General features: G+C 49.8%; 1 protein-coding gene and 1 long non-coding RNA gene across 7 annotated transcripts in view; one reads left to right on the forward strand and one right to left on the reverse strand.

Moving 5' to 3' along the window:
- Window positions 1-26,984, reverse strand: part of LOC110291498 (uncharacterized) — a 133,360-nt gene that overhangs the window by 62,539 nt on the left and 43,837 nt on the right. The gene's annotated exons all lie outside the window — the stretch shown is intronic.
- Window positions 7,312-26,762, forward strand: Csf1 (colony stimulating factor 1). 3 transcript variants are annotated; one of them, XM_021158676.3, is made up of 9 exons: window positions 7,312-7,869; window positions 11,130-11,252; window positions 12,374-12,436; window positions 13,950-14,120; window positions 17,413-17,560; window positions 18,702-19,717; window positions 20,664-20,716; window positions 21,039-21,097; window positions 21,967-22,931. In XM_021158676.3, the coding sequence occupies exons 1-8, from the start codon at window positions 7,831-7,833 to the stop codon at window positions 21,082-21,084; spliced, it is 1,659 nt and encodes a 552-aa protein (XP_021014335.1). In that variant the 5' UTR covers window positions 7,312-7,830; the 3' UTR covers window positions 21,085-21,097; window positions 21,967-22,931. The 3 variants fall into 3 exon arrangements, with proteins under 3 accessions (XP_021014335.1, XP_029331263.1, XP_021014334.1); XM_029475403.2 differs by lacking the exon at window positions 21,967-22,931 and adding an exon at window positions 24,630-26,762 and having other exon boundaries at window positions 7,314-7,869; window positions 19,587-19,717; XM_021158675.3 differs by lacking the exon at window positions 21,967-22,931 and adding an exon at window positions 24,630-26,761 and having other exon boundaries at window positions 7,676-7,869.

Below are 26,984 nucleotides of genomic sequence, written 5' to 3' on the forward strand. Positions count from 1 at the left end.
CTTTGAAGCCAGAAAAGTGAAAAGTCATCTGCAACATTTGGAAATGACTTGAGCTCTTGGACTTCATATTCATCTACTTGGCAAAACGTATTAAACACAAATAAGTAAAATGGGTTCTATGAGAGATAAAAAGCTGCCTGGGGGGATGGAGAGAGGGCTCTGACAGTAACTGAGGAACTGGCTCCTCAGTTACTCCTCACCATATTATATGAATCAAAATCGAAGGGCAGTATCCTAGTCTCAGAAATATTTGCTGAATGAATGGCTGGATCTGATCCTGCCATGTGACCCATGACTTCCCAGCAGCCTGGAAAGCAAAGTCAAATGTCACACGGTTGACCTATAGGTGCAATTAATGGTGTTGGCACTGTCTCATACCCCTTTTCCTTGCCTCCCTCGCCAGCTCTGATTTTTCCCGAGTCTTTTCATTACTTAGAGCCCCTCACACTGCCACCACCTCCTCCTGACGCTGTGCAAGCTGCTGCCTCTCTCTCTGGAATGCCTGCTTCCTCCTCTCATACCAGGGTCACATTTGCCCTCCACATCCCTGCAGGATCTCCTCCTCAGAAAGCATGTCTGTCTCTTTCTACTCAAGCCCCTCTTGAAACGTGAGAACAACGTTTAACAGGGTGGCCTTCTCCTCTGTGAGCTCTCTGGGAGTTAGGATGAGTCTGGATTTCCCCTCTCGTGTGTAGGGACTTCCAATGGGTACTCAAGGAACACGTGTTAAGTGAATGATGTGGGTGGTACGGGGAGACTGACTGCCCGAGGTCCCAGGAACTCATGTTGTCAGCTGCAGGTCTCTTTTACAAAACGGAGTGTTGACCCTCTGAGGCATAAAGTATCCAAGCTGATGTGAGTCTACAATAGAGAGGCCCCTGAAACTCAGCTCCAGGAAGGTCTCTTGGAAGCTGGAGTTTTACCTTTTTTTTTAAGCTTTAAAAATTAAGCATATGATCCACAGTTTTATTTTTAAAATTCTAGGAAGAACAGGAGTATGATTTCTATTGTTATATTCTAAAAATACATTTCCTAATCTTCTGTTTGCTTCACAATAAGCTAGCTTTGGCATGACCCTCTCCTTGCAAAAATGAAATCACAGTGTAAAGAAACAGAGCTCTGTGAACTTTAAGGGAAGCAGATATCTGACCTAAGCCAGGGGTGAAAGGGAGGGAACAGGGCTCTAGGCCATTCCAGCTCTAGAGAAGGCCCAGAGCCAGCAAGGGCTTCAGACCTCAGAATTAGTTTTGGTATTTCAAGAAAGCTGGCACCAGAGGCCAGGGTCAACCCTCCTCAGTCAATTAGCAAATATTTACTGAGTGATTACAGCATGGAGAGCTATGGCAGAGAGGAATGTAAGATGTATGCACTCCTGGTTTGCTTTTGGTGGTGTGCTCTTTTGGATGACACTACTGCCATGATTTCAAGGAAAAACTGTAGCTAGAAGTCACTGGGGCCCTAGTCTATAATAAGGGCCCTGGGATACAGTCCTTTGACTTTTTATCATGCTCAGAGATAAGCTGTACAGCTTCTACCTAATGAATGAGGAAACTGAAATTCCAAAGGGTTTCACACAGTATTCTTGCCTCACAGCTAGAAACAGCAGATCTGGGATCTGAGGGTAGATAGCTCTGATTTCAGAGAACACGGGCACATTGCTTCCAAGGCAACAGAGCATTTTCTGGTAAATTTACAATTTGATCTGATCACTAACATATGAGATTCCGATTATGGTGATCCGCATTTTTACACATAAAAAAACCTGAGGCTTGGAAAGTTCAACTCATCAATTGTCCCTCTGATAGGTAGATAAGGTTAAGATTTAGGCTGAAGCCAAATCTTCAATTCCTGCTGCTACATTATAGAAGGGACTGAGTTATCCACTCAGGGTCCATCAGCTACTTCTAACCTAGAGTGCTATGATGAATCCTAAAAGACATTTAATTCCCATAACACAGTTCTTACTTAATAGCCCCAAAGGCCTACAGACTGTGCAGTAGGCCATGCCTGGACTTTGCCTCAGGCTCTCCTGGGAGGAGAGAAGAGGAGGTTGCTCCAGGGTGAATGGCCTGTTGCTCTAGTGTACAGCAGCCCAGAGTTGCACGCCAGCATGGAAGGGGAAGGATTGAGAGCTGTTTGGGGCACCAGCAATCAGGAGGCTTTCTAATGAACGGGAAAATGGTGGTTATGTGGTCCAGTGTGCTCAGAAAAAAGAAACAGAGTGTTTCTGACAGCAACTCTGAAAGTTCTACACCAAGGAGTGGGGACAAACACCTTTCCACTCCTCTTGTCTACAGGAGTAAGTCCATATCCCAGGTCCTTGGTCCCCAAAGCAGGGTTCCCCCTGCCCCCACATGATATCCAGAAGTGGAATTCCTGGCCACACCCTGTACTGGCCATAGAGCCTCTTCCCCAGTATTCCTTGCTTGAGGAAGCCAGAGTGGAGCCTCTGTAGACTCCTCCCTCCAGGGAGCTAGGGGCGGCCCAGCTTGGACAGCAGACGCCATACCCTCTTAGACTCAGCAACCCTTCAATAATGGCAGCTCTGCCTTACTGGACTTAATGTGGTCCAGTGATGATATGGGCATTGTGCAGAAAGCTCAACTGCTCCTCATAACAGCTCTGTAAGGAAGGTGCCATTGGTTATCCTCATTGTATAAATGGAGAAACAGGATTATGCACAGAGCTAGAATGGGGTGAGATTTAACTCAGGCATGCCAATGTGTAGCTAATAATGGTCTTTCTTGCCATATTTCACCTCAGAGGAATGTTATGACATTTCTTTTTCCCAGGGGGGAGAGGGCCAGCACTAGCAAACTGAAAGGAGAATTTTCAGCTGGCCGAAGGCCCTAGGGCTGACTGGCCAGGGAACCCACGAAGATAAGCAGGTTAGAATCTTTTAGCCCTCATAAGGGGCAATCCTAAAGTGTGTCTTCTGCCTCTCATTCTCCTCTTGATTCTTCTACTTAACACTAAGCAAAACAGCCTAGAAGAACCAAGGCAAGGAAATCACATGACATAAAACAGAGATCTGTGCCCCTGGCTGTCTCTGACTTGAACTCTTCCAATTCTCTGTCTCTGCCCTGTTGAGGCCTCCCGTTGCACCGGGTAACTTTGGGCACCTTTCTCCACCATCACTGCCTCTTGTTAAATTGTCCCTTGACATATCTGCCCTGGTGAGCAGGAAGGACATATAATTCACCTGGCCACGAGCAAGCACAGGCCAGCACTCGGCAGGCACTCAGAAATGTTTATTGCACCAGTGGGTAAGTTCCTCATGTCCTCATTCCAGGTAATTCTCTGCTTCATTTGCTCTGAAACCACACAAGACCAGGGATATGAAGCAAGCTTGGTGAATGGCCTAGACAACAACAGACATGCCTTCCTCTTAGTGATTCTCTTTTTCCAAAGAAGGTTAGAAATTCTCAGGAAAGTTCCTGTGTTGGGGATTTTGATTTTAAACTCTGTGGAGGGCACTGAATAAGACAAAATTCAACTGTAAATAAACTGCATCTTAATTTAGGGTTAGATTCATCCAGTTACAGGAGTCAGGAACCTGGGGCCTGGGGAAACAGCTGGGCTGGTGAGTAGACAGACCTCCTAGCAGAGTTTGCCCTCTGAGGGCAAGCCTCCTACATCATGAGCCTGAAAGCCATCAGGTCTTTGGGTAATGACAGGAACAAGGGAAAAGGCTGGCTTCTTCCCAGTGGGGAGAGGTGGGCTAGGCAAACATTGGTAGCTTCTCCAAATATCAACTACTGGCACTTTGTAATTTTTAAATCCAAAGTCTACTGTAGCCTTAAGCACCAGAAGGTTGGAAGCTACCACTCCCATTTAAATGATGGAGAAACTGGGTCCTGAAGGTCCCTCCATTATGGCTTCTCTGCAGATGTGATTTAAAGAGCAGTACCAGAGATCACATGGAGACCTCTACTTTCCTAACCTGGTTAAGCTTGTGTGTATGGGGGAGGGAACATCTAACATACTCTGACCTTCGTGCAGTACCTTGCCGAGGACACTGAGACTCAGAACAGCATTGTACAACCCCAGGCTGTAGTGCCTATTCTGATCTACTTCCATGGACCCACTTTTGTAGAAAAGAGGAGGGAGAAAGACAAGAAAGGGTGGAAAAAATAAGAGATGCACCACGATGGGAGGAGCACCCTGTGTGGTAACAGTCAATTTGCTAGAAAGATCTCCAGAGGAAGTTGCCTGACAAATTGTTTCAGAACAGTCTACTAATGCCGTTTTCTCTCATTTCCTGCCACCCATCTCAATTTCTCTCTTTTCAATCACTCACCCTTCCCTTGGTTCATTGCTCTAGCAAGGAGGGTCTCTCTCAAACTCCCTCTGTCCTCCCTCCCGGTCAGCTGAGGGCTGCCTCCTGGGTGATGCTGCAGCTTGGAAATCCCTGGAACCCCAAATCTCAGACAGTGCCAAATTCCTCTCTCTCTTCCCCCAGGACCTGGCTCCGGACATGACTCTACCAGTCGTCAGCATGGAAGACTGCAGATGATCTGAGCAACCACATGGAGCCCAGAGTCCTCTCATTCCAGACTTGACTCTCAGTGTCCCCATCCCAGACTCCCATAATTCTTGTGTGATTCTGGAAGAGGTGGCTTAGCCTGTCTGGGTCTTCATTTCCTCATCTAAAGCAGAACAAGGATTTTAAAAAGGTTTCAATTCTATGATTCCATTATTTCCCTTGCATGGAAGGGCTCACACTGGCCTGTCTGCATTCACAGGACCCTGAAATCCAGTGAAGACTCTAGAGAGTCAGACAGGGGAGGATGCCAGAATCAGTCCCTTTGGGCGGTCAGAGGAGACTATGGAGCAGTGACTTTAAACCCATCATCAGCTCTTTCAGACTTGACTTCCTTGTGCATGAAGGCAAAGCTTGGTTAGCCACCAGAAGCACAATGCCTTGTTTTAAAGTAACACAAGTAAGGGAGCTACAAGTCCTGCTGTGGAAGTCCAGTTATGGATGGTCTTGTTCACTCCTCTGTAATGCCACATGAACAGAGATTTTATAATTTCCTTTGGGCAAACAAGGAAAGAAGAACAGAAAGGATTTGCCTAAAGTTACACAGCAAGTGGGTGGTCAAGGTGGGAGAAAGTTCTGGCATTGAGATTCCCAAGTCCACACCACCACTGTTGTGTCAGTGATGAGAGAGTTAAAAATAAAAATAATAAAATGGGAACTGGTGAGAAGGTCGGTGGTTAAAGGCGTCTGCTACCAAGACTGATAATCAGCGTTCAACCCCGGGACCTGCATAGTGGAAGGAAAGACCCAACTCCCACTAGTTTTCTTTTGACTCCTACACAAATGCCATGGTATATACAAACACACACACACACACACACACACACACACACACACACACACACACGTTTGCTTTAGTTTGCCCAACAACTTGATGGAAGAGAAATCATTGGCTTCATTTTATAGACTTTGAGAGCAAAAGATGTGTGTCCATCCACCGCCACAATGCAAACGACTGTGCAGAGCTGTCAAGGGCAGGTATCTTGTAAATGGTGGATTCAGGTAATATGTGAAGGGTTTCAGTAGGATGGGAAGGGGGCTCCATGCTTTGCACTTATGCGATGGATGGCTGAGCGGTCCTTGTGCTGATGTAGAAGATGCTCTAACTCCAAGCTCCACAAGCCTGGGCAGAAACCGGTTTGTAAAGGAGGATGGAACCTGTAAAATGTGATCTTTTTCTCAGCTACTCTGCAGGCATATCTTACTTATATGGCTTCCTCTTGCTTTTTGTCTTAAGAGCTGTGGTTAAATCTTTATTGTTCCAGACCAGAATAAAGACTATTCCACCAAAGAAGGAAATAAGCCTTGATCATGTCTCTGGCCAAGTGCTATCTCTGCATTCCTCCGAGAAGCCCTGAGTCCCAGTCACTGCCCCAAGCCCTCAGCTTCCAGTGGCTCACAGATGAGTAGGGGGCCATATTATCATGGTCACTGTTACACTGGCCTGTAGTTAGCAGTGAATGTCTGTCAAGTGACTCATCCATTCCATCTGCCCAGTTAATTTAATTCCTATTATGTGCTACGTCTATCAGTTCAGAGTTAAGTGAAATGGAGTGCTACCCAGAGGAAGCCTCCCAGCTCAGGGTGCAGGTCAAACGTAATCACTACTATCACTAGTATACAGTGGTTCTAAACCTTCTCAATGCTGAGACCTTTCAATACAGTTCCTCATGTTGTGGTGACGCCCCAACCACAAAATTATTCCATTGCTACTTCACAAGTGTAATTTTGCTACTGTTATGAATCATAATGTAAAGCATATGATATGCAGGATATCTGATTTGTGAACCCCCCCAAAGAGGTTGCCACCCACAAGTTGAGAACCACCAGTTTAAAATAATGTAGAGAATGAATGAATGCCAACTGAACTGGGAGGAATGGGTTGCGTCCAGTGGGAACACAGAAAGAAGGAATTATCCATCAGCCTGAAGCATCCCAGAAGGCTTTGCAAGACAAGGATAAGATGTGATTATAACCTTAAAAGGTGAGGCATTCACCTTAAGATGGATGGGGGAAAGGAAGACTTCATGTCAGAGGAAGCAGCCTGAGCAAAGGCTTATGAGGGACATTGTTGTTCTGAGCTAGGTAGAGCAAGGATATGGAGGATACGTGGCAAAAGGTGCCCCTTTGAGACCAGGCCACTCATCTGGGCATGAAGGGATTGAAACACATTGAATCAGGATAAATGGAAGGAAGAAAAAGAACCTGATGTTGGCAATATAATTTATAGGCTCCTCTTGATAGGTTAATCTAGATCCATTCTCATGTAAAGACAAAATGTGATTGCACAAATGCATTTCCAACAAAGTTGAGGGAAATCTAGAGTCCAGGCACACCAACCTTTCCACATAAGCTGGGTTTGGCAGCCCAGGAGCAGGGGGCCAGCCAGTGCTTTCAGGTTAAGCACCTGAAGTGTCTTCTGGCAGAGTGCAGAAACACCCAGCTAGTTGTCACAGGACCAAGTCCTTCCTCTCCTACCCAGGTAGCTGGATGCTGCCCACTTCTCCCTACAGCCAGGGGAGATGATAGTATAGTAGTATAGTAGATTCTCTGAACAATGCATAGGAGGAGCAAGCCAATCTGCAAACCTGCTGCCCTGGGTTCCATGAGGGAGCTGCAGCAGAGAGGCGTTGGTTGGTCTTCCCGTGGTTGGTCCATCCCCATTCAAGTCCTGTTCAATGTACTCTGTCCGTTTCCTGCTCAGATTTGAGGATTTTCGGGCCTAGAGGGAAAGTCCCTTGGGGCCAGCATTAGACCGAGAACAATCACAGGAGATTGACAAGAGTGGCGAGCACAGAAGGAAAGGCAGTGTCTTGTCCAGAGCTTGAGAAGGGCGGGGGAGGGCGGTGGAGCCCGATTACTTTGAGGAGGCTGCACAGCTACAGAGCGACGGGGAAGAGAGCTAGCGGGGACGACCAGGCGGCCCGCTTGGGGGAAGGGAGTCGGCGGCTCAGTGGGCCTCTGGGGTGTAGTATGTGTCAGTGCCTGTGAGTGTGTTTGTGTGTGTGTATGTCTGTGTGTGTCTGGCGGAGAGCCAGGGTGATTTCCCATAAACCACATGCCCCGCCAGCCCGCCCGCTTAAAAGGCTGTGCCGAGGGCTGGCCAGCGAAGCTCGGCCAGGGGAAAGTGAAAGTTTGCCTCGGTGCTCTCGGTGTCGCTGCGGCTCTCTGCATCCCAGGACAGCGGCGTGGCCCTCGACCGGGGCGCGGGCTCTCCAGCCACTAGCGAGCGAGGGAGCGAGCGAACCAGGGCGGCCAACACGCCGGGCCGGGACCCAGCTGCCCGTATGACCGCGCGGGGCGCCGCGGGGCGCTGCCCTTCTTCGGTAAGCTGCAACCGTGGCGCGCGGGGCCCGGGCCGGGCTGGGGCAGGAGCTCTGCAGCAAGCAGCAGGGAGCTCGGCCGGGCCACTTGGAGCGGACAGTCCCTTCTCGCCAGCTGCCCAGGCTTCCCGGCCCTGGGTTCTGGCTTCCTTACTGCTTCTAAGCTACGGCTGAGGCCCGCGGTATTTCAATAGCTGCTCCTGGGGCTGCAGCGCTTTGCGAGGTAAAGAGAAGGCTGCTCATCCCATTGCACGGAGGAGAACACTGAGCTACCCACAGGCTGGAGAGAGAGATGGGGGTCAGGGGAGGTATCGCAGGGATTGGTACAGGCCAAATGTCTGCCAGAATGGTCAACCAGGTCTCCAGGTTCCGAGTGACAGGAGATCCGAGTGTGGCATCATCCCCAGTAGATATCTTTCTTTGGCTGTTGCACATGTTTTAGGCCCCATTTGGGAGTGGGCCTTCAGGGTAGGGAAAATTCAGGCTCACTCAGCTTTACACCAGGACCTGTGCTGAGCAACCTGTTGGGAGAGAGAGAGAGAGAGAGAGAGAGAGAGAGAGAGAGAGAGAGAGAGATGGGCATGCTGCTACTTGTTCAATGGATGTGTAGGAGCTATTAGGGACTTGGGTGGCTCTTTGAGGGGAGCTGGACCCGAATCTTTTCTTGAAGAAAATGAAATGGGGCTATTCTAGACTCTGCCGCTGACTGAGGAAAGAAAGTGCAAGGAGAGTTCAGAGCTGCAGCTGATGATGGGCTGCTCAGAAGCTGTCCCCAGTAATGGCAGCAGATGACAGCATGGCTCTTACAGAGTGAAGGATGGTACTTTCAATCCACAGCAAGTGGGCTTGCTTCGGGGGAGAATGAGAGGGAAAACCTGGAGGGTAGGAACCGAACTTGTGATGGGCAGAGCATTGCAGGTGTCTGGGAGGAGAGAAAAGTAGAACTGCAGAGAGAGGGGCTCAGCGAGAGGCAGAAGGTGGGGTTAAGAGGGGAAGGGAAGAAGTTATCCCACATGCAACAAGCATAAAGAGAGAAGAGGGAAGAAAAGAAAGACTACAAGGAGACACAAGAGGAAAGAGAGGAGGCCAGAATTAGACAAGATGAGTCGGAGGTTCAGTCAGGCAGTCAGGCCGGGTCTCTGCAGACTGTACTGATTGGAAAATGGAACGTGATGTCTTGAAGTGCTCAGAAACTGCTGCAGTTTCCAGGCTGCTCTCATAGTCAGAGGCTGAGGCAGTGGGTGGAAGGAAGAAGCAAGCCAGGAAGAGCCTGTCCAGCCAGATGCAGGCTAGAGTATTAACCCTTAGGCGTCCATCTGTATCCCTGTCTATGGCAGCATTGGGGTTACAGATCCAGATCCAGGAGTGGCTCCCTCTGGTCATCTTTGAAGCCAGTGGCTGTGCATTATTTCTGTGCATGCTTGAAATGCCACCAAAAGCCAGGTAGCCCTGAAGTAATGTCTTTATCTTGCTATCTCGAAACATCAATGGCTTGAAATTCCTGGGTTGAGGTATTTCTGAACATCTCCATTCCCGGGTCCTTTCCTCCGTACCATACACACATGGACTGACAGACTGAGTGATACCAGCCTGCTCCAGAGTCGTCTTCTGCACAGTCATTTCCTTTATCAGGTTCTGAGCCTGGGGTTCTGGAGACCGGGGCTGCCACTCCCACTCAGGACTAACTTTCCAATTGCCCAACCATGCCCAATGCAGTTTATCAACCCATAGCTGGCTGTACTCTCTCCCCCCGCCTCTTTCTCTCTGTGTCTGTCTCTCTGTGTCTGTCTCTCTGTGTCTGTCTGTCTCTGAATCTCTGTCTCTCTGTCTCTCTCTCTCTGAGGTCAGGCAAGGAACCTAACAGGTCCTGTGCGTAATGGCATTAGGCAACCCTGTGCCTTAACGCCCATCAGCATCTTCCACCCTTTAAGGTCTCACTCTTCTCTCCGCACGGACCAGCCAAAGCTGCCTTTCCTCCCTGGTTCTCACTGGCAAGGCTTTGGGCTTTTAGACGTAACCCAGTGTTGTTATGGACTGTTTCATAGCCTCCCTGTGTTTTTCCAATGCGCTCCTATTTGCAACATTTGTCTCATCATCTGGACTATTGGGGCAGAGCCCAGATCCAAGAAGGTGCCAGTCATCACTCCACCCTGCCAGCATTTCCCTGAATTGGGGGATATCAGCAGCCAGAATGCTCAGAATGGCAGCCTCAGGCCAGGGAAAGAAAGCCCAAGAGTCCCTCTGCCCCAGGCTGGCATCTCCCGGGATACCCTATTGGAGCCCGAAGGGATGGAAGGATTTTAGGGTAGAGGAGGAGGAAGGAAGAAAGGAGAAAGGAAGGACCCAGTCAGGTGTCAGGAGCCAGACCCGGGGATGAGCAGCTGCAGGGCCAGGTGGGTGTTGACGAAAAGGAGAGAACTTTCTTGCTGTGGCTTGCTGACTAGATGAAGGGCCTGATGGGTCTCAGATAGACAGATGCTAGCAGTGAAACAAAGCATTGTCCTTGATTAGTCAGCTGGACTCTTCTTGAAATGCAAGTCCAAGGCTCTAGGAGGTCTCCCACTGGAGCTGAATTCCCAGTGTTTCCCCTGTAGAACCAGACCTGTGGGACCAGGTGGGAAGGAAGGAAGGTGCCAGGGGTAATGAGTGTTTCTGGCTTGCAATCTGAAAGCTAGTGACTGACCACAAATTTGAAGCCAACTTACAAGGTATCTATTTGTCTCAGTGTTAAAAGTTAAAAGGATAGAAAATCTTACCCTTGAGTCTCTCAGTCACTAAAACATACTGGTTGGCACACTACCAGTATTATCATTAGACATTCTCTGTAAGATGGAAAGGTGGCTCATCATTTAAAAACACTTGTTGCTCTTGCAGTGGATCCAGGTTCAAATCCCAGAATCTAGATGATGGCTCACAACCATTCATACCTCCAGGTCCAGGGGATTCCAAGAAAGAAGCACACAGAGTGTGTGCATGCAAGCAGGCAAAATATTCATAAACACAAAACAAAAACAATAAGCCTTTTAAAATTGTCTTTTAAAGTACTCTGTATTGTTGAGCTGCCCTGGGTTAACCTCAGAAGAGTTCTTGGAGAAGGTGGCATTTGGGCTATTATCAAGGGAAGAGTGAGGTGGTGCCCTGGCTGATAAGAATCTAATGGTGCTGCAGTATGGGAATGGGGCATTGTTTCTTTGCCCTTAGTGGGACATGGGGGTAGCTAGGGAGAGGAAGTGCTGGAAAGACATGACTCCCTTCTGTTATAGACATGGCTGGGCTCCCGGCTGCTGCTGGTCTGTCTCCTCGTGAGCAGGAGTATTGCCAAGGAGGTGTCAGAACACTGTAGCCACATGATTGGGAATGGACACCTGAAGGTCCTGCAGCAGTTGGTGAGTATGAGACCATGCCTTCTCCTCACTGAGGAAACTGAGGTAGCAAGCCAGAAGGCAGAGTCAAAGAGAGGCTTACAGAAAACAGTCAAGTGGATAATGGCTCTCCTGGTACTTCTCTCATTGATCTTCTTAGGTCTTCCCAACCCCTTAGTCTGGGTCACCTGTAGTGAATAGGGTGGGCTTCTAACTGCTGCCTGGGTTAATGGTTGTCCAGGAATGTCCACTATGGATTCTAAACTGCTCCTTGACCCTGCTCTGACGCAGACAATGCCTCCTTTGGGAAGTCAGCCCAGTCTGCCTGCTGGGTCCAGATGGTTCATCCTGCTCCTGGATAGCCAGATCCCTGACCGCCTGGCACCAGGGCCCCACCCAAATTTAGATGGGAGGCTCTAGCCTAACTCTGTGCCTTCTGCCTTCATTCCCCTGACCCTTGCCCCTGAGGTTGGGGTGCCCTGCTCATCTGGGCCGGGAAGGAACCCAGGTCCCATTCTAATAGGCTTAATGCACTCTTCAACAATTCTAAATGTCATCTACCCAGGCAGGATCCAGTTGTTGTCATGGTTCCTACTCCTCTCACTAAAGAATTTATTCCACAAGCCCGGCAGGGTGGGGCACCAGTGGGTAAGGCCTTGTGCAGAGCCTGAACTTGGGCCCCGGAGCTGACCCTCCCAATCTCCCTTCTTAACAGCACCCTCTGCATGCAGCTTCCATGGCAGGCCCAAGGCCATGAGTGCCGTCATGGTCTCTGCTCCAGGGAGAGGCAAGGGCTAGAGACCCAGACTCCCCAGAGCTCAGCCAGCCTCTCCCTGAGGCTTTTCATGATAGAGCGCTTACCACCTTCCAGAAAAGATTACATCCTATATTTTCCTAGAGATAATTCTTCCTTATACAGACTAGATTGTGTGATTTCATAGGTCAAAGTAAAAGTGTCTGTTTGTTGTTTGCTTTTAAGTACTCTGGGCATTTGGAGATACAGCTTTTCCCAGCTGTGGGTCTGTCATTTTGGCATTGTTTTAGGGAGGTAAAGTTAGAACATCATTCACCTGAAGCTTCACCCCATCCTGAAGCTGAGTGGACCTGTAGGTACCATGTAACCACTGGCCTGTTCTATCTCACAGATCGACAGCCAAATGGAGACTTCATGCCAGATTGCCTTTGAATTTGTAGACCAGGAACAGCTGGTGAGTAGCAAGTGTTTGTAAGGTGCTTAAATGAATACTCACGGCCTGCTCTGTGGTGGCATGGAACAGCATGAAGGCAGCAGAAAACCTAGAGCAGACAAGATGAGGGTCCCTGGGTGCTCAAGTGTCAAGTTCCAGCTTGCAGGGCTGGGTAGGGTCCAGAGCTTAAGTCCTTCTGTTTCCTTACTTTGACCTGGTATAAATCAGGTACTTGCTAAATGCTAGGCACATTCCCCAATTAATCCTAACACTACCATTCTGAGGTCCACAAATATTGCTTGTTACCCATGCAGAGATTAAGGAGCATGCGTAGCTAAGTGATAGAGGCTTAATTTGAGCCCAGGAATGCTATACCTTGTAAAGTAAAAATGTGCTTTATTTTTTAGATCACATCTTCTCCAATCCACTGGCCAGAGACAGGAAGGCAGTCTAGCCTGGCTTTCTACCCCACACCTAACTGACCAGCCACCCAGTGCAGCCAATACTGCCTCTCTGCACCTTGGGGTGCTGTCCCTCTATCCTCCCCAGTCCCTTGGAAATTTTCAGGGGCTTCTTGACTTCCCTGATTCTAGGGCACTCTCCATCTTACCACTAGGGGGAGCCCTCTGAAACCCCAAAGCCTTCACTTATTTCGCCTTACCTGTTAGGAACCCCATGGCTCCAGGAGAAAGCACAGTCTAGTTCCAAGTCTGCAGTACCTACCACACCCTACGTTCATTTCCCTCCTCTGCTTCATTCTGCTCCCCAGCTTTTGCATCAGCTCTTTGTGATGCCTTTCCATCCCTTCCATGTGCCCGGCTGATCCCTGTGCTACACACCTCCCTATATTCAAGCCTCAAGAGAACAGTGAGACTACCCAGAATTCCTTCTATCTCTGAGCTCTCATACACTAGACCCATGCATCTCTGTGAACATGCCATGGCCTGCATAGTCTCAGGGTTTCCTCTATCCATTCTCTTGCTCCTTCACTTGCACCATGGCACCTATTTATTGGATCAGGCACTAGAGATACAGAGATAAAAGTAGTTTCTGTCTTTGAACCAACTACTGTATCCTTGGAGACAAAACCCAAGGCTATACTTTTGACAGTGAGGTAGTCCTCCCTCAGTATTTTTATATTTTGGAGGTTTTGAGGGGGCCATATGGCAAAAAAAAAAAAAGTGGAAGTAAACTGAAAGGAGAGAGAGAGAACACTAAGGGGCAGCAAGGCTGAAACCCACCCTCCCCTGTGTCTCCTGAATAAAGCTGCATTGCAGAAAAGCTCTCTCCAACCAGAATCCACCTTTCCTTCACGCCAGCCCAACTCTCCATTATGGTTGATTTAAAGAACGAAAACAAAACACAGGCCAAGGGTATTACCATCCTCATCACCAGGGTGGTGTGTCCCTTCCTCAGAGTACAGGGTGGCAGGCTATAGCCCTCTGTCTGCCTAGGGTGTGATCGTCTCATATATAAAGCCTGGGTTCCCAGGCCACCATGGCCAGGTGCTAACCTCCTGGTTCCTGTATTCCAGGATGATCCTGTTTGCTACCTAAAGAAGGCCTTTTTTCTGGTACAAGACATAATAGATGAGACCATGCGCTTTAAAGACAACACCCCCAATGCCAACGCCACTGAGAGGCTCCAGGAGCTCTCGAATAACCTGAACAGTTGCTTTACCAAGGACTATGAGGAGCAGAACAAGGTAGGCTGGATTCTGGGGCTGGAGCACCAGAGAAGGGCAGAGGGAGGCTACAGAGGTCCCACCCTGCCTCATATGCTCACCGTGCCTGAACCTTGCTAACTTACTCCCTTGCCCATTTATTTCTTATGTCATCCGCCTTTATCAAGCATTCATTAGACAGAAGGCACAGTGCTGGACCCTGAGGATATCCTTGAGACAAGAAATTCCCCTTCCCACCCTTACAGGGCTTATAGCCAAGTGAGGTAGGCAGCTGTTAAATGATGACACCTATAAATATGATCAGAAGGGCTCTTCATTCATTCAGCACCTTACTGAGTGACCATCAAGGGCTGTTCTGAACACCAGAAATGAGCTATGATTTAAAAAAAAAAGGGCAAAAAATCCCCACAATTATGACGAGAGGAGGGGTGCTGAGGCAGCTAAAATGAGCAAGTATGTGAATGGACAATGATGCTAACAGCATTGGAGAAGTGTAGAGCAGCAGGTGAGGGGAGCCCTGGGTGACAGTGAGAGGAACAGGAACCCGAGACTCTTGAGTGTGCAGTGAGGAGCTAACGTAATGAGGATGCAGAGGGGAAGAGGCAAAGGCAGCTTCTAAGCAAGAAAACTTTAACGGGCGCTCCAGTGTGAGGAAGAGCAGTAAGAGCCACGGACAGAGAAGCAGAGTGGGGAGCGCTATGCTCAAGCCCTAGGGTAACCAGAAAGGTTTGCATCCAGAAATCCAAAGCGGCTCACCATGGCCCAGGCATGGGGTGTGGACAGGAGGGAGCCAAGTCAGGAAGCACCGCATTCATTCGTGGTGTCAAAGAGGTGGGCTTTTGGTCTAAATTTGAAAGAAGCCACCATAAGCTAGCGAAAGACACGATGTCATATATGATGGAAGACCATCTGGTGGTGAGGACACTGTGGAGAGCAGGAATGAAGGGCAGGAGGCCAGCAGGAGGTTCAGCCAAGCTGGGCATGGTGGTGAGTTGAACTGGAGGGGAGCAGGGGAAATGGAGGTGAGTGGGCATGATCCCTCCAGACAGACAGGACTCCATGCTTCCTGGCAGAAGGGGAAGGGTGAGTGAGGATGCTCTCATCTTGAGTCCCTGGAGTTCTCACTAATGTTAAAATAAGGATGACCTCAGGCAGAGTAGGTTTGAGAGAAGAGCTCATTTTGGTGTGAGGCACATCTAACAGCTGCAGGGGTGGCTCATGACTGTGAATGCTGGACATATAGATGCTGTTTGTACAGCCACAGAACTGCACAGCCCTGCCCACCCTTCTCACCCTAGTGAGAAGAAAATGGGATCCAGGATCCTGAATCCTGAATGCAATGCAGCCTGAGGTAGGAGGAAAACCTAGAGAGGGCAGGGCTTCCAAATGGAAGGAGCCAGAAGCTTTATCAAAGGAGGCTGAGAAGTCAAATAAGATAGTGTCCATTGGTCTGTCTCACTTGGCAGCATGGAGATTGCTGTTGGAGGCAGGTGGGGAGAAAAGAGAGGAAACAGAGACCACAACGTAGAGGAACTTCGCTCCAAAGGGGACAGAGAAGCAGATGTTCTGGGGTGGCTTTCTGGTGAAGGAAAGGCTGGTTCTTTACCATGCAGAGATTCACCCAAGAGCTTATTTAAAATGCAGAGTCCCAGCATCACTGTTATGGACTCTACTTTCCTGAGCTCATAGGTGAGCCTGGGAATCTGCATTTTGCGAAGCTGCCCCATCAATGGTTGAGATAGAAGCCCCTCAGTCTCTTCTGGGCCGGTGACCATTCACTCAGTGCATGCTGCGGGGTGGCTCAGGGGAAAGACAGTGTAAGCCCAAGGAGCCAAGTCTAGCCACATGGCTCAGAAAAAGAGTATGAGCTCCGGAACCAGCAGGCTCCACACTGAGAAAGCTTGGGTGTCAGGTACTAAGGGAGGATGCCTGGTTTCTTCTACAGCATATAAGGCAGGTTTGAAGGAAACAGCTTTATAAAGACACTGCAGGACAGAGCCAGCTGGCCTGACTTAACAGCTCCTGGGAGAGGCTGGCGTGCTGTTGCTCTAACATCACAAACAAGGAGATGAATCCACAGAAAGCCGGTCTATTCTCACCTAGCTGCTGAGTGATGAATCCAAGCCCAGGTCATTTCATTCATTATTTGTCTAGTAACTGTTTATAAGCCTGCTATGGGCCGGCCAGAGAGATGCAGTAATGTAATCAAGGGAGCTATAGTAGCCGTGGAAAACCTATTGTTCTTCCCAGAACAGCTCAACTTCAAGGGGGAAAGTTGGCATTCTGGAAATAAGCTGTAACACACATAGCTTGCTGTGAAAGGTGAGGTGGACCCAGGGCAGAACCCTGCAGCACTGCAGTATTTAAAAGGAACTCTGGCACAGAGCCTGAAGGAGCAGCTGGTGAGGAAGGAAGAACTCAGGAGGGCCTGGCTTCTCCGAGCTGCATGGAGTGTGAGTGTGAGCACCTGGGCCCAAGGCAGAGGAGAAAAACCACTCAACAGACAGGCCAGGGCGTCCTCAGCTCTTCTTCCAAAATGTGGCACCAGCCAAGGACCTCATCTCCTCTGGTCTCCCCAGGTCTGTTCTCTACACCGTACCAAGATGCTTTTCCTAAAATACAGTTTTATACCATGGTTTTAAACCTCCCCAGCAGGTTTTCAGTTTCTGGTTGGCTTTGTGAATTACAAGTTCCTGGCAGAGTCAACAAATTCTTGGCCTTGGCAGAGCCCTTTCAGCTGCATCCCTCGCCACTTTCTTCCCACGTGGCAGAGCTGCAGCCTCTCCAGCCTTCTTTCACTCTTTTGCTGACTCATGCTTTCCTGCCCCAGGGCCCTTGCATCTTCTATCATCTCTGGCCCAACTTCGTTCTCTTCCCTTGCTCATCTTTTAGCTGTTCCTTTGGAGATCTTCTCCCTGGGCCCTCATCTATCGCCCATTTGTTACACACCTTCTGATGGTTCAGGACACTCTCTTTAGAGTCACTGTGACTTGTAACAATGTGTTCAGTGCTAGTGTCTGCTGGACTCAGTGCCCAGCTTGGCCAGGAACCACTTCTCTTTTGTTCATTGCATGATGCCCAGGTAAGTTACCATATATCTGGCACTTAAACATGTGTGTTAGATGGATCTCTGACTAAATGACACATCTCTCAACCTCAAGACTGATGCTGCTGCAAAGCAGAGAAGATGTAAGGGAGGAAACAAAAGGGGGAAAGGAAATGCATGTGAGAAACCCCAAGAGAATTTGACAGAAATATCAGTGAGAGGTAGCCCATGTTCACGCTTACCAAAGGGGGCTCCACTCTCCTCCAGGCCTGTGTCCGAACTTTCCATGAGACTCCTCTCCAGCTGCTGGAGAAGATCAAGAATTTCTTTAATGAAACAAAGAATCTCCTTGAAAAGGACTGGAGAATTTTTACCAAGAACTGCAACAACAGCTTTGCTAAGTGCTCTAGCCGAGGTAAGCACAGAAGGGGTCAGCTACAGGAAGGGTGTGTGCAAGGTGAGATGGGGCTAGGGGAATCCCAGAGGCAGCCTGGGTGCTAAGTGTGTTTCTGTGTTTTGTGTACTCGTGTGGCTTCATGTACCTTAAGGTCCTGAGCACATGTCTCTGCTGACATGTGTGTGCATGTATACTGACTTATGCCTGCATGTACTGTCTCACTGCCAAACTTCATGTGGCAGCATCAAGAAGGCCCCTACTGGTAACTGTGATGGTAGTGAATGGGTAAGGGGACCTTTCTTAGAAAGCCATATAGGCATGGTGGCGTCCCCCGGGCTCTGCAGGCTGGCTGAATAAATGGGGGTTCCGGAAAGAGCAGATGTTCCATCTGGCAATCAGGGTCATTGCTCCAGGAGCTCTGCTGCAAAACACCAGGATAACCTGGCTCCAGAAGTCCCCAGGATGCCTTGGATGTCCCCTCAAGGGATAAGGCTGGATTTGAAGTCTGAACATCATTCAAACTCTCTCTACCTGTGCACTCTGCGTGTACTCGTCTCTGCATCCTGTGCCACGTGTGTCCTGCATTCAGCCTCGCTCCCCAAGGCAGGGGCTGAGGTCCTGCAACCAGACAATAGCCACGTCCAGCCTTAGTGCTTCAATTCCAAAACCCTGAACTTTGGCTGCTTTCCAGCCCTGGCCTTGCCCTGCCTGTGGCAGTGGCTGAGGTGGTTCCACTCCTGGCTGTGCATGAAACCAGTGTCTTGGAGGCTTCTGAGTGTCTTGTGTTAATCCAGGAGCGATTGCTTAGCCCCGTGGCCTGGGTGCTGCTAACCCCTGGCTTGGCTTCTGGCCAGCTAGAGCCCCAGTACACTGTCCTGTGGCCTTCCTCACCTCAGTCCTTCTCTGTTTGTCTGTACCTTGCTTTTGGATCCTAGTCCATATCCCCTGCATATTGACCCCTCCTGCCTGAGTTCTGTGTCATGATCGTTTATTACTGTCCTGCCCTCTCCCCAGCCCCAGGGCTGTGTTAGAAGAGGGACCCCTTCCCATGCCCCAGGGCCATATGCCCCTCTTAGCCCCTCTGGGGGAGCTGTGCTGGAGGCTGGTGACTCTATCTCCTCCCCATCTTTCTCTCTCCCCCTCTCTGTGGTTCTTTCAGATGTGGTGACCAAGCCTGATTGCAACTGCCTGTACCCTAAAGCCACCCCTAGCAGTGACCCGGCCTCTGCCTCCCCTCACCAGCCCCCCGCCCCCTCCATGGCCCCTCTGGCTGGCTTGGCTTGGGATGATTCTCAGAGGACAGAGGGCAGCTCCCTCTTGCCCAGTGAGCTTCCCCTTCGCATAGAGGACCCAGGCAGTGCCAAGCAGCGACCACCCAGGAGTACCTGCCAGACCCTCGAGTCAACAGAGCAACCAAACCACGGGGACAGATTCACTGAGGACTCACGACCTCATCCTTCTGCGGGGGGGCCCATCCCTGGGGTGGAAGACATTCTTGAATCTGCACTGGGCACTAACTGGGTCCTAGAAGAAGCTTCTGGAGAGGCTAGTGAGGGATTTTTGACCCAGGAAGTGAAGTTCTCCCCCTCCAAGCCTGTAGGGGGCAGCATCCAGGCAGAGACTGACAGACCCAGGGCCCTCTCAGCATCTCCATTCCCTAAATCAACAGAGGACCAAAAGCCAGCAGATATAACAGACACGCTGTTGACAGAGGTGAACCCTATGAGACCCACTGGCCAGACACAGAATAATATTCCTGAGAAGACAGATGGTACATCTACGCTGCGTGGAGACCACCAGGAGCCAGGCTCTCCCCATATTGTGACACCGAATCCCCAACGAGTCAGCAACTCAGCCACCCCCGTTGCTCAGTTACTGCTTCCCAAAAGCCACTCTTGGGGCATTGTGCTGCCCCTTGGGGAGCTTGAGGGCAAGAGAAGTACCAGGGATCGAAGGAGCCCTGCAGAGCTGGAAGGAGGACCAGCAAGTGAGGGGGCAGCCAGGCCTGTGGCCCGTTTTAATTCCATTCCTTTGACTGACACAGGCCATGTGGAGCAGCATGAGGGATCCTCTGACCCCCAGATCCCTGAGTCTGTCTTCCACCTGCTGGTGCCCGGCATCATCCTAGTCTTGCTGGCTGTTGGGGGCCTCCTGTTCTACAGGTGGAAGTGGAGGGTAAGGAGGACCCCAAGAGAGGAAGACATCCTATGGGGCAGAACAAAGGCTGGGTAGGATACAGGCTGTAGGCTAACCAGGTTCCAATACGTTATATAGTTACTGGAAGGTGGGGATGACAGCCCGAAGGGTAGATGGTAGTGATGGAGTGTGGCTTCAAGAAACAGGAGCTGCCAGGTTTGGTGGTGTGCATTTAACCCTAGCAATCCAGAGGTACAGGCAGGCCTCTGATCTACTGGTCAACAAAGCAAGTTCTAGGCTAGCCGAAGCTACATAGAGAGATCCTGTCTAAGAAAATAATTAATCAATTAATTAATGAGTTCTCCAGCCTCAAGATCATTAAGAAAGGATAAGTTCTAGGTTAGCCAGAGCTACATAGAGAGATTCTGTCAAATAAATAAATAAATATATAAATAAATAAATTTAAGAGGTTTCCAGCATCCTTGAGATCATTGAGAAAGAATGAGAACAGAATCCTGTAGAAAGGAGAATTCTTGGCTGGGAACTCAAGAGGCAGAGGCAGAGGCAGGTGGATGGATCTCTGTGAATTTGAGGTCAGCATGATCTACAGAGCACCAGGGCAGCCAGGGTTGTTAAGCAAAGAAACCCTGACTTGAAAAAATGAGAGAGAGGGAGAGGGAGAAGGGATGGGAGAGGGGATGGGAGAGGGAGAGAGAGAGAGGGAGAGAGGGGAGGGGGAATATTCTTAAAACAATCAAACGGGAGAGGGGAGGAAGCGGGGGAGAATGCGGTTCTGGGAGCTTGAGGGCCTGTAGGTGGTATTCTACATGGGAGGGGACAGGAGAAGGAGCACCCATCCTCAGAGGCCCAGGAATCTCCCCCAGCTGTGCATGCTTTGGGGTAGTGGGAGGAATTCTAGCAACTCTCTCAGTGATGCTCAGGGGCACGCCAGCACCTCAGTGAGATAAATCATTTTTGTTCTCAGAGCCATCGAGACCCTCAGACATTGAATTCTTCTGTGGGGCGACCAGAGGACAGGTGAGCAGTTGGAGTGGGGCTATAGGAGTCACTGGATGTCTGTCTTGGGACCTGCTTCCCCTCAAGATTGAAAGAGAGGCTTCTCCCCCCTTGCCCTAAGGAGATAAAGCTGCAGAGCAGGGTGGGTACCAAGAAAGAAGGGCCTCTCTTCTTCCCATGACAGTGGAGCTTTCTCCTGATTTCTTCCTGGAGTTGGGCAGTTCTGGGTCTTCTAAATCTCACATAGATGGAACCCATGTGCAGAGTTGGGGATAAGCTAGGAGGTACCCTCAGTTCCATGCTCCTGCTGAAGTCTTATGTCATCCCTGTGTTCTGCCTGCAGCTCCCTGACCCAGGATGAGGGCAGACAGGTGGAACTGCCAGTGTAGAAAGGATTCTACGGTAAGGTTCTGATTTTGATATCTCTCTATCCCTTAAAAAGAACTATCTCCAGGTACCCAGGTAGAAACCACCTGATGCCCAGGAGGCCCACACATTTCAACTTCCTCTCCCTATTCCACTCCCAAGCCCATACATTCATCATCACGTCTAGCTAGGCCCCTCTCTTCCAGGCCTCAGGTCTCCACTTGCTCCTGAATCCCTGCCCTGGACCAGTTACTGCAACCTCTGCATTATGTTTCTATTCTTGCTGTTGCATCTGATCCTAAAGCAACCACATTCTTCCTCCTCTAATGAGGCTTTTACAAGGTCTTTACCACCCTGGAGAATTTTCATTAGCCTCTGCATGGCCGCCAGCCCCCTTCAAATACGAGCATTTCCAGCTTGGTGCTGAGCCCTGACCTCCTCAGCATCTTCTTCTTGCCAAACTGTGCCTTATCTGGTCCTACTCCCAAGCCAAGGTTATTGCTGCCTCCCTGATTTAGGATCACGGTGCCGTAGAATTTAGTCTTGGGAGAGCTGTCAAGAGGTCATTTGGCCCAGTGTCCCAGCCTAAAAAGGTTACTCTGCATCCCCCACAGGGAGTCAGCCAGCTTCCTGCACACACACACACACTTCCAGTTCCAGGCAAGTTCTCTGCATGCCAGACTGCTCAACTACACACAACATTGGAGTCACAACACACAACACTGGGGGAGTTCCTTCCTTATGTAGGCAAAGCTGCCTTCCTTTCTTCCCTTCCCCGACCAATCCTCTCTCATCTTCTCATGAGGTCTGATATTTAAAGTCAGCTGTTCATGTCCCCTTTTAAAATTCTCTGTGTTAAGTGTGGCCAAGCCCCTCAAACATTCCTTATATGATATGGTTTTCAGACCCCTCACCATCCTGGACACACTCGTTTGTCAATGTCCCTCTGAAAATGTGGCGCCCAGCCCTGGACACAGTACTCCAGATGTTGTCTGACCAGCTCAGAGTACAGTGGGACGGTTGTCTTCCTTGATCTGGACAGTACTCTTCTACTCTTGCAGATTAAGATCACATTAGTTTTAACAGCTGCACCATATATTGTCATATGTTGAGCTTGTAGTCTATTAAAAACCCCAGTTCTATTTCCTGTGAGCCTTTGTCCAGTAGACCGTCGCCATCCCATACTCCCATACTTGGACACAACTGTTTTAGCCAAAGTGTAGCTGGTGCTCACCTTTGTTAAAACTCCTTGTTGTTTTCTGCCCATGTCCTGAGCCTACTGAAAGTGTTTTAGTTCCTAATTCGGTCACTTTATAACTCCTGGTTGGGTCCCCTGCACATTAATGCGTGTCTTTTGTTGTTCTTGCCCACATTATTGGTGGAGATGTGACCTGTATTCTTCCTCTCTACACCCACCCACACCAGCCTATCCAGAAGCCTTCCCTTCCTAAAATATTCCATATCCCTCTGGTTGATCTTTTAATTCATTCTGCTCTGTTGTATATGGCTGATGCTATATTAATCCACACACATTTGGATGTTGTTTTATGTATTTTAAATAATATTTTATGTATATATGTAAATTTTGCACTAAGAAGATTGTAAGCCCCTAGAGGGCAGGGACTATCTTCCTTTTTATTTTTTTTTCCCTTCACTTCATTAATTCTAGTACAGACAGTGCCCCCTCTATCCTTGTCAAAAACTTAGTAAATGTTGGTAGCTGGTTTCAGGTCTGAATCACCAACTAACCCCGGCCAGATTTCTCTAACTGACCAGCCTTCTGGCTGACCAATTAACTAGCCAACTAATCAACTCATCTTACCAGCTAGCTGGCTAACTGACTACTTGGCCAACTAGCTGGTAACTACTTAACTGACTAGTTCTTGATTGATGAGTTGATTGGCTAACTAGCTGGCAGAGTGCTTAGTTGATTTGCTGACTGACTGGATGGCAAACTAGCTGTGTGATCCGTTGAAGTTTCCAGTTATACCCCTTGCCACATGTAAGCAAACTGTCCCATGTGTAGGATGATGTGTCTAAGCCCCTTCCCCAGACAGAGGAAATATCACAGATGCTCAGAGCCAGCGAGATTTATTTGGATTAAAGCAAGCAGCAACCCATATCTAGAATCCTGGGGACCCACTCAGCAGTAATGTGGGTGGAGACGGGTGAAATGAATTAGCTGGCTCATTGGAACAGCTACAAGGACACAGAGTCCCTCTGAACTGAATCAGAGAGTAAAGGTTGCTGGGGATTTTGGGGCTCAGTGCTGTGTCACCTTACCAAGGGCTACCAGGGTTCTTCCTCCCTGCCACCTATGACCTTGTCCTCGGCCCTGGTTTCTCTGTACCCAGTTGTCCTTCCCATGCCTCCTAACTCTTAGACCTGCCCAAGATTTTACGTTTCTCACCTAAGGATTTCAAGATTTCACTCAGTTAGCGCAGATCTAACCTGATCCCCATTCCAGGCTCAAGGAACCTATGGGAACTGAGTGTCTGTGCCCTGATTGACCAATACTCTGACAAGGAGATGAGTGGGGCACACAGAAGTGGGGACTAAGAAAAGGTCACTAAGCTGTAGAAAACCCAGGCCCTCGGCCCCAGGAAACTGGGAGTTGAGTTAGAGGCTAGGGCATGCCCTCTGGGGCCTTCTTCCCGATGGGCCCTACCAGAGCCTGTGGCCTGGCTGTACCAGTATGGCTCATGCCCAGTTTATAGTTCCTTCTTGTTTCCTATCCAAAGCATGGGAATAGGCTGGGGGCCAAAGGCTGTAGGTCTCATTTTCTTTTATACCCATCATAGGCTTGACCAGTGGGGCTATGGACATTACTGGGGAGGCGCCATACAGGGTCCAAAGTCAAACTGTTGGCTGGAGTCCAGGGGATTTCTGCTATGGAACAAAGAGTTCTGAGGATGCTGGACAAGGGGACAAAGATGGGGGTGGTGTGGGGAGAGGGCAGGGCCCTGGCTCCCATGGATGACAAGAGGCAAGTCCCTCATCCCATCTGGGAGGAGGCTAGGCTGCTCGGGGTGAGCATGCCTGTTGACAGGGCAAGCCCTCCCTTTTCCTGGTATTGTCTCTACCCTCTGCCCCTCAAGCCCAAGTGTCTTCTGTGCAGATATCCTCTAAGGAATGGTATGAGAGTTGGCAGAGATCACCTTAGGTCATTGGTCTAAGACTACTGAGATGGCCTTACCTGAGAAGTAGCCTAGTAGGGGCATTCAAGAGCTTGTTCCCTGCTCCCATTTGCTAGAGCAATAAGCCCTCTCTCTCTTGGCCTCGACCTCCTCCAGTCTTAGTCCCTCATTTTGTGGTCACTACTCCCCCAGGAGGAGAGGTAGGAGGTGAGGCCAGGATATCCAAAGGCTTGGACTGCTGCCAGGCAAAGCTGCCTGGTCTCTCTGTGGTGTCTGGGGTCGCCTAGAGGGCCAGGAAAATGACCAGAGGAAGTCTTGCCTTAAGCCAGCCAACAACCCACAGGAATGCCACACCTCCCCCAACTATGTCCTTAGCGACCCTCCCCACACTCCCACTGCTGACCAGCCTTCTTCCCTTCTTTCCCCTACAGCTGGGCACACAGGACTATCTCTTTATGGAAGGAGACATTATGGGAACATCCACCACTACCCTCTCCTACCATCTTCCTGGGAATGTGGCCTGCTACTACCAGAGCTCCTGCCTACCAAGACTGGATGAAAGCAGCTTTGATGGGGTCTTTCCATCCTCACCCTTAGACTCTCAACCAAAGAGAAAGGGCTGGAGGATGCCCCCCACATACTGCCACTATTTATTGTGGGCCCTGGAGGCTCCCTGCATTGGAGGAAGGGCAGCTCAGCAGCTCAGGACCCTTTCCCTTAGGGGCTGCTTCCTCCTCTCAAAACCAGAACCTGGCAAGGGACTCACTAGCCTGGACGGCCCATGGGAGACCAGGACAGATGAGAAGGAACAGAAGAGCCCTGTGCCCAGAAGACCCAACTGGTGCCAAGGAATCCCAGCATGGACAGGCAGGGACCTGTTTCCCAAGAAGAGAGCCTGATACTCAAAGGGTGGGACAGCATCTGCCCGACTTCCCGTAAAGGCATAAAGGCATGCAGCCCAAAAGACGGGAAGAGGAGGCCTTTGGCTGCTTGTGTCGACAGCTTAAAGGGGTCTACACCCTCAACTTGCCTAAGTGCCCTCTGCTGATAGCCAGGAAGGAGGGAGACCAGCCCTGCCCCTCAGGACCTGACCTGGCTCATGATGCCAAGAGGAAGACAGTTCTAGCCTCGTCTTCTCCTGCCCATAGCCCCTGCCAGAGTTCTTTTGCCCAGCAGAGGCACCCCTCATGAAGGAAGCCATTGCACTGTGAATACTGAACCTGCCTGCTGAACAGCCTGTCCCATCCATCCCTATGAGCGACCATCCGTCCGAATGTTCTCCCACTTCCTTCAGCCTCTCCTCAGCTTCTTGCACTGAGCTGGCCTCATGTGTTGACTGAGGGAGCCCCTGAGCCCCAACCTTCCCCTGCCTCAGCCTTTGATTGTCCATGGTGAAGCTGTGGGAGAACCGCCTGGGCTACCAGTCGGAGCTGGTCTTTGGGCTGTGTTCCTTGCCCAGGTTTCTGCATCTTGCACTTTGACATTCCCAGGAGGGAAGTGACTAGTGGAAGGGAGAGAGGAAGGGGAGGCAGAGACAAAGGCCACAGGCAGAGCTATGAATGAGAATGGGTCTTGAAAATATGTGTGCACCCCTAAGCTTGAAATTGATCTCTATACTCTAGCCCCTCAGCCAGCCTCCTTCCTGTTGTCTGAAACCTGGAGCTGAGCAGGTTGTCTTGTCACAAGCTCTAGGGACTGAGCTCCACACTCCAACCCCACCCTCTTCTGGCCTTTGTTCTCCAAACCTGACCCAGGTAGGCAAGGGTACCCTCCCAGTCTCACCTACCGGACTCTGCCATCTCTAGCCAAGCAAGCCAGGTTTAGAGAAGGGTCAAAGGGAAAAAAAAAAAAAGGGTTGTTTACTTCCAACTTGCTCCAATGCCCTCTGTTTCCCGGGCCAAGCTTGTCTGTGGTGACCTGGGCATGGGTGACAGGGCTCTCATTTGCCCCTTGGTCTCTTTATGCTGCTGAGTCCCCCTTTCCTGCCCTCCCTGGCTACTGGGTCAATAATCTTTCAGGCCATGAATCTAGGAGGAGAGTGGTCTGTAAGCTCCACCAGCCCTGTCCTGAGACAGCAGGGGAGGACACTGGAGACTTTCTTGTGGGGCTTACTTAGCCTTCTGGCTACAGACTATTTCCATGCTAGAAAATACATATTTTAAAATAGAAGGAAAAACACAGAAACAAAACAAAACAAAACAAACAAGGCATTCTCTACCCCTCCGCCTTAAACATATATTATTAAAGACAGAAGAGAAAATCCAACCCATTGCAAGAAGCTCTTTGTGGGTGCCTGGTTACATCGGAGCAGGGGAGCCCCAAGCCGCCCCGTGTGCATTAGGAACCCTTCTCTCCTCTGAGAAAGCCCAGAGGGAGCACTGCCTCACAAACTGTGAGACTGCGTTTTTTATACTTGGAAGTGGTGAATTATTTTATATAAGGTCATTTAAATATCTATTTAAAAAATAGGAAGCTGCTTTTATATTTAATAATAAAAGAAGTGCACAAGCTGCCACGTGTGAGTCATGGGAAAACTTGTTTTGGGGGCGTGGGCAGCAACAGTAGGTGGGAGGGAGCCGGCTCAGAAATTTTTTTCAAGGTGCATGGAGAAAGTTTTCTCTGGATTCCAGTCTTGTTTCTAAAGCCTTCTGTACTATTGATGTCCAAAGGCATTCATCTGCATATCTGTTTAATAGGAAAAGGACAGAAAGCAGCCAAAACCTCAAGCCTGGCTGCTACCCCCACCCCACCACCTCAAGCCCAACCCAGCCCAGCCTGGGAAAATG

Source organism: Mus caroli, unplaced genomic scaffold (assembly GCF_978045245.1).
Source record: "Mus caroli unplaced genomic scaffold, Mus_caroli_1 scaffold_3, whole genome shotgun sequence".
In the NCBI taxonomy this organism is placed as follows: Eukaryota; Metazoa; Chordata; class Mammalia; order Rodentia; family Muridae; genus Mus; species Mus caroli.

Excerpts from the sequence above, each read along its gene's own strand:
- Csf1 (XM_021158676.3), top strand. The coding sequence starts at position 7,831 with ATGACCGCGCGGGGCGCCGCGGGGCGCTGCCCTTCTTCG. Across the intron at positions 7,870-11,129 it reads CGGGGCGCTGCCCTTCTTCG|ACATGGCTGGGCTCCCGGCT; the intron begins GTAAGCTGCAAC and ends CTTCTGTTATAG. Across the intron at positions 11,253-12,373 it reads TGAAGGTCCTGCAGCAGTTG|ATCGACAGCCAAATGGAGAC; the intron begins GTGAGTATGAGA and ends TCTATCTCACAG.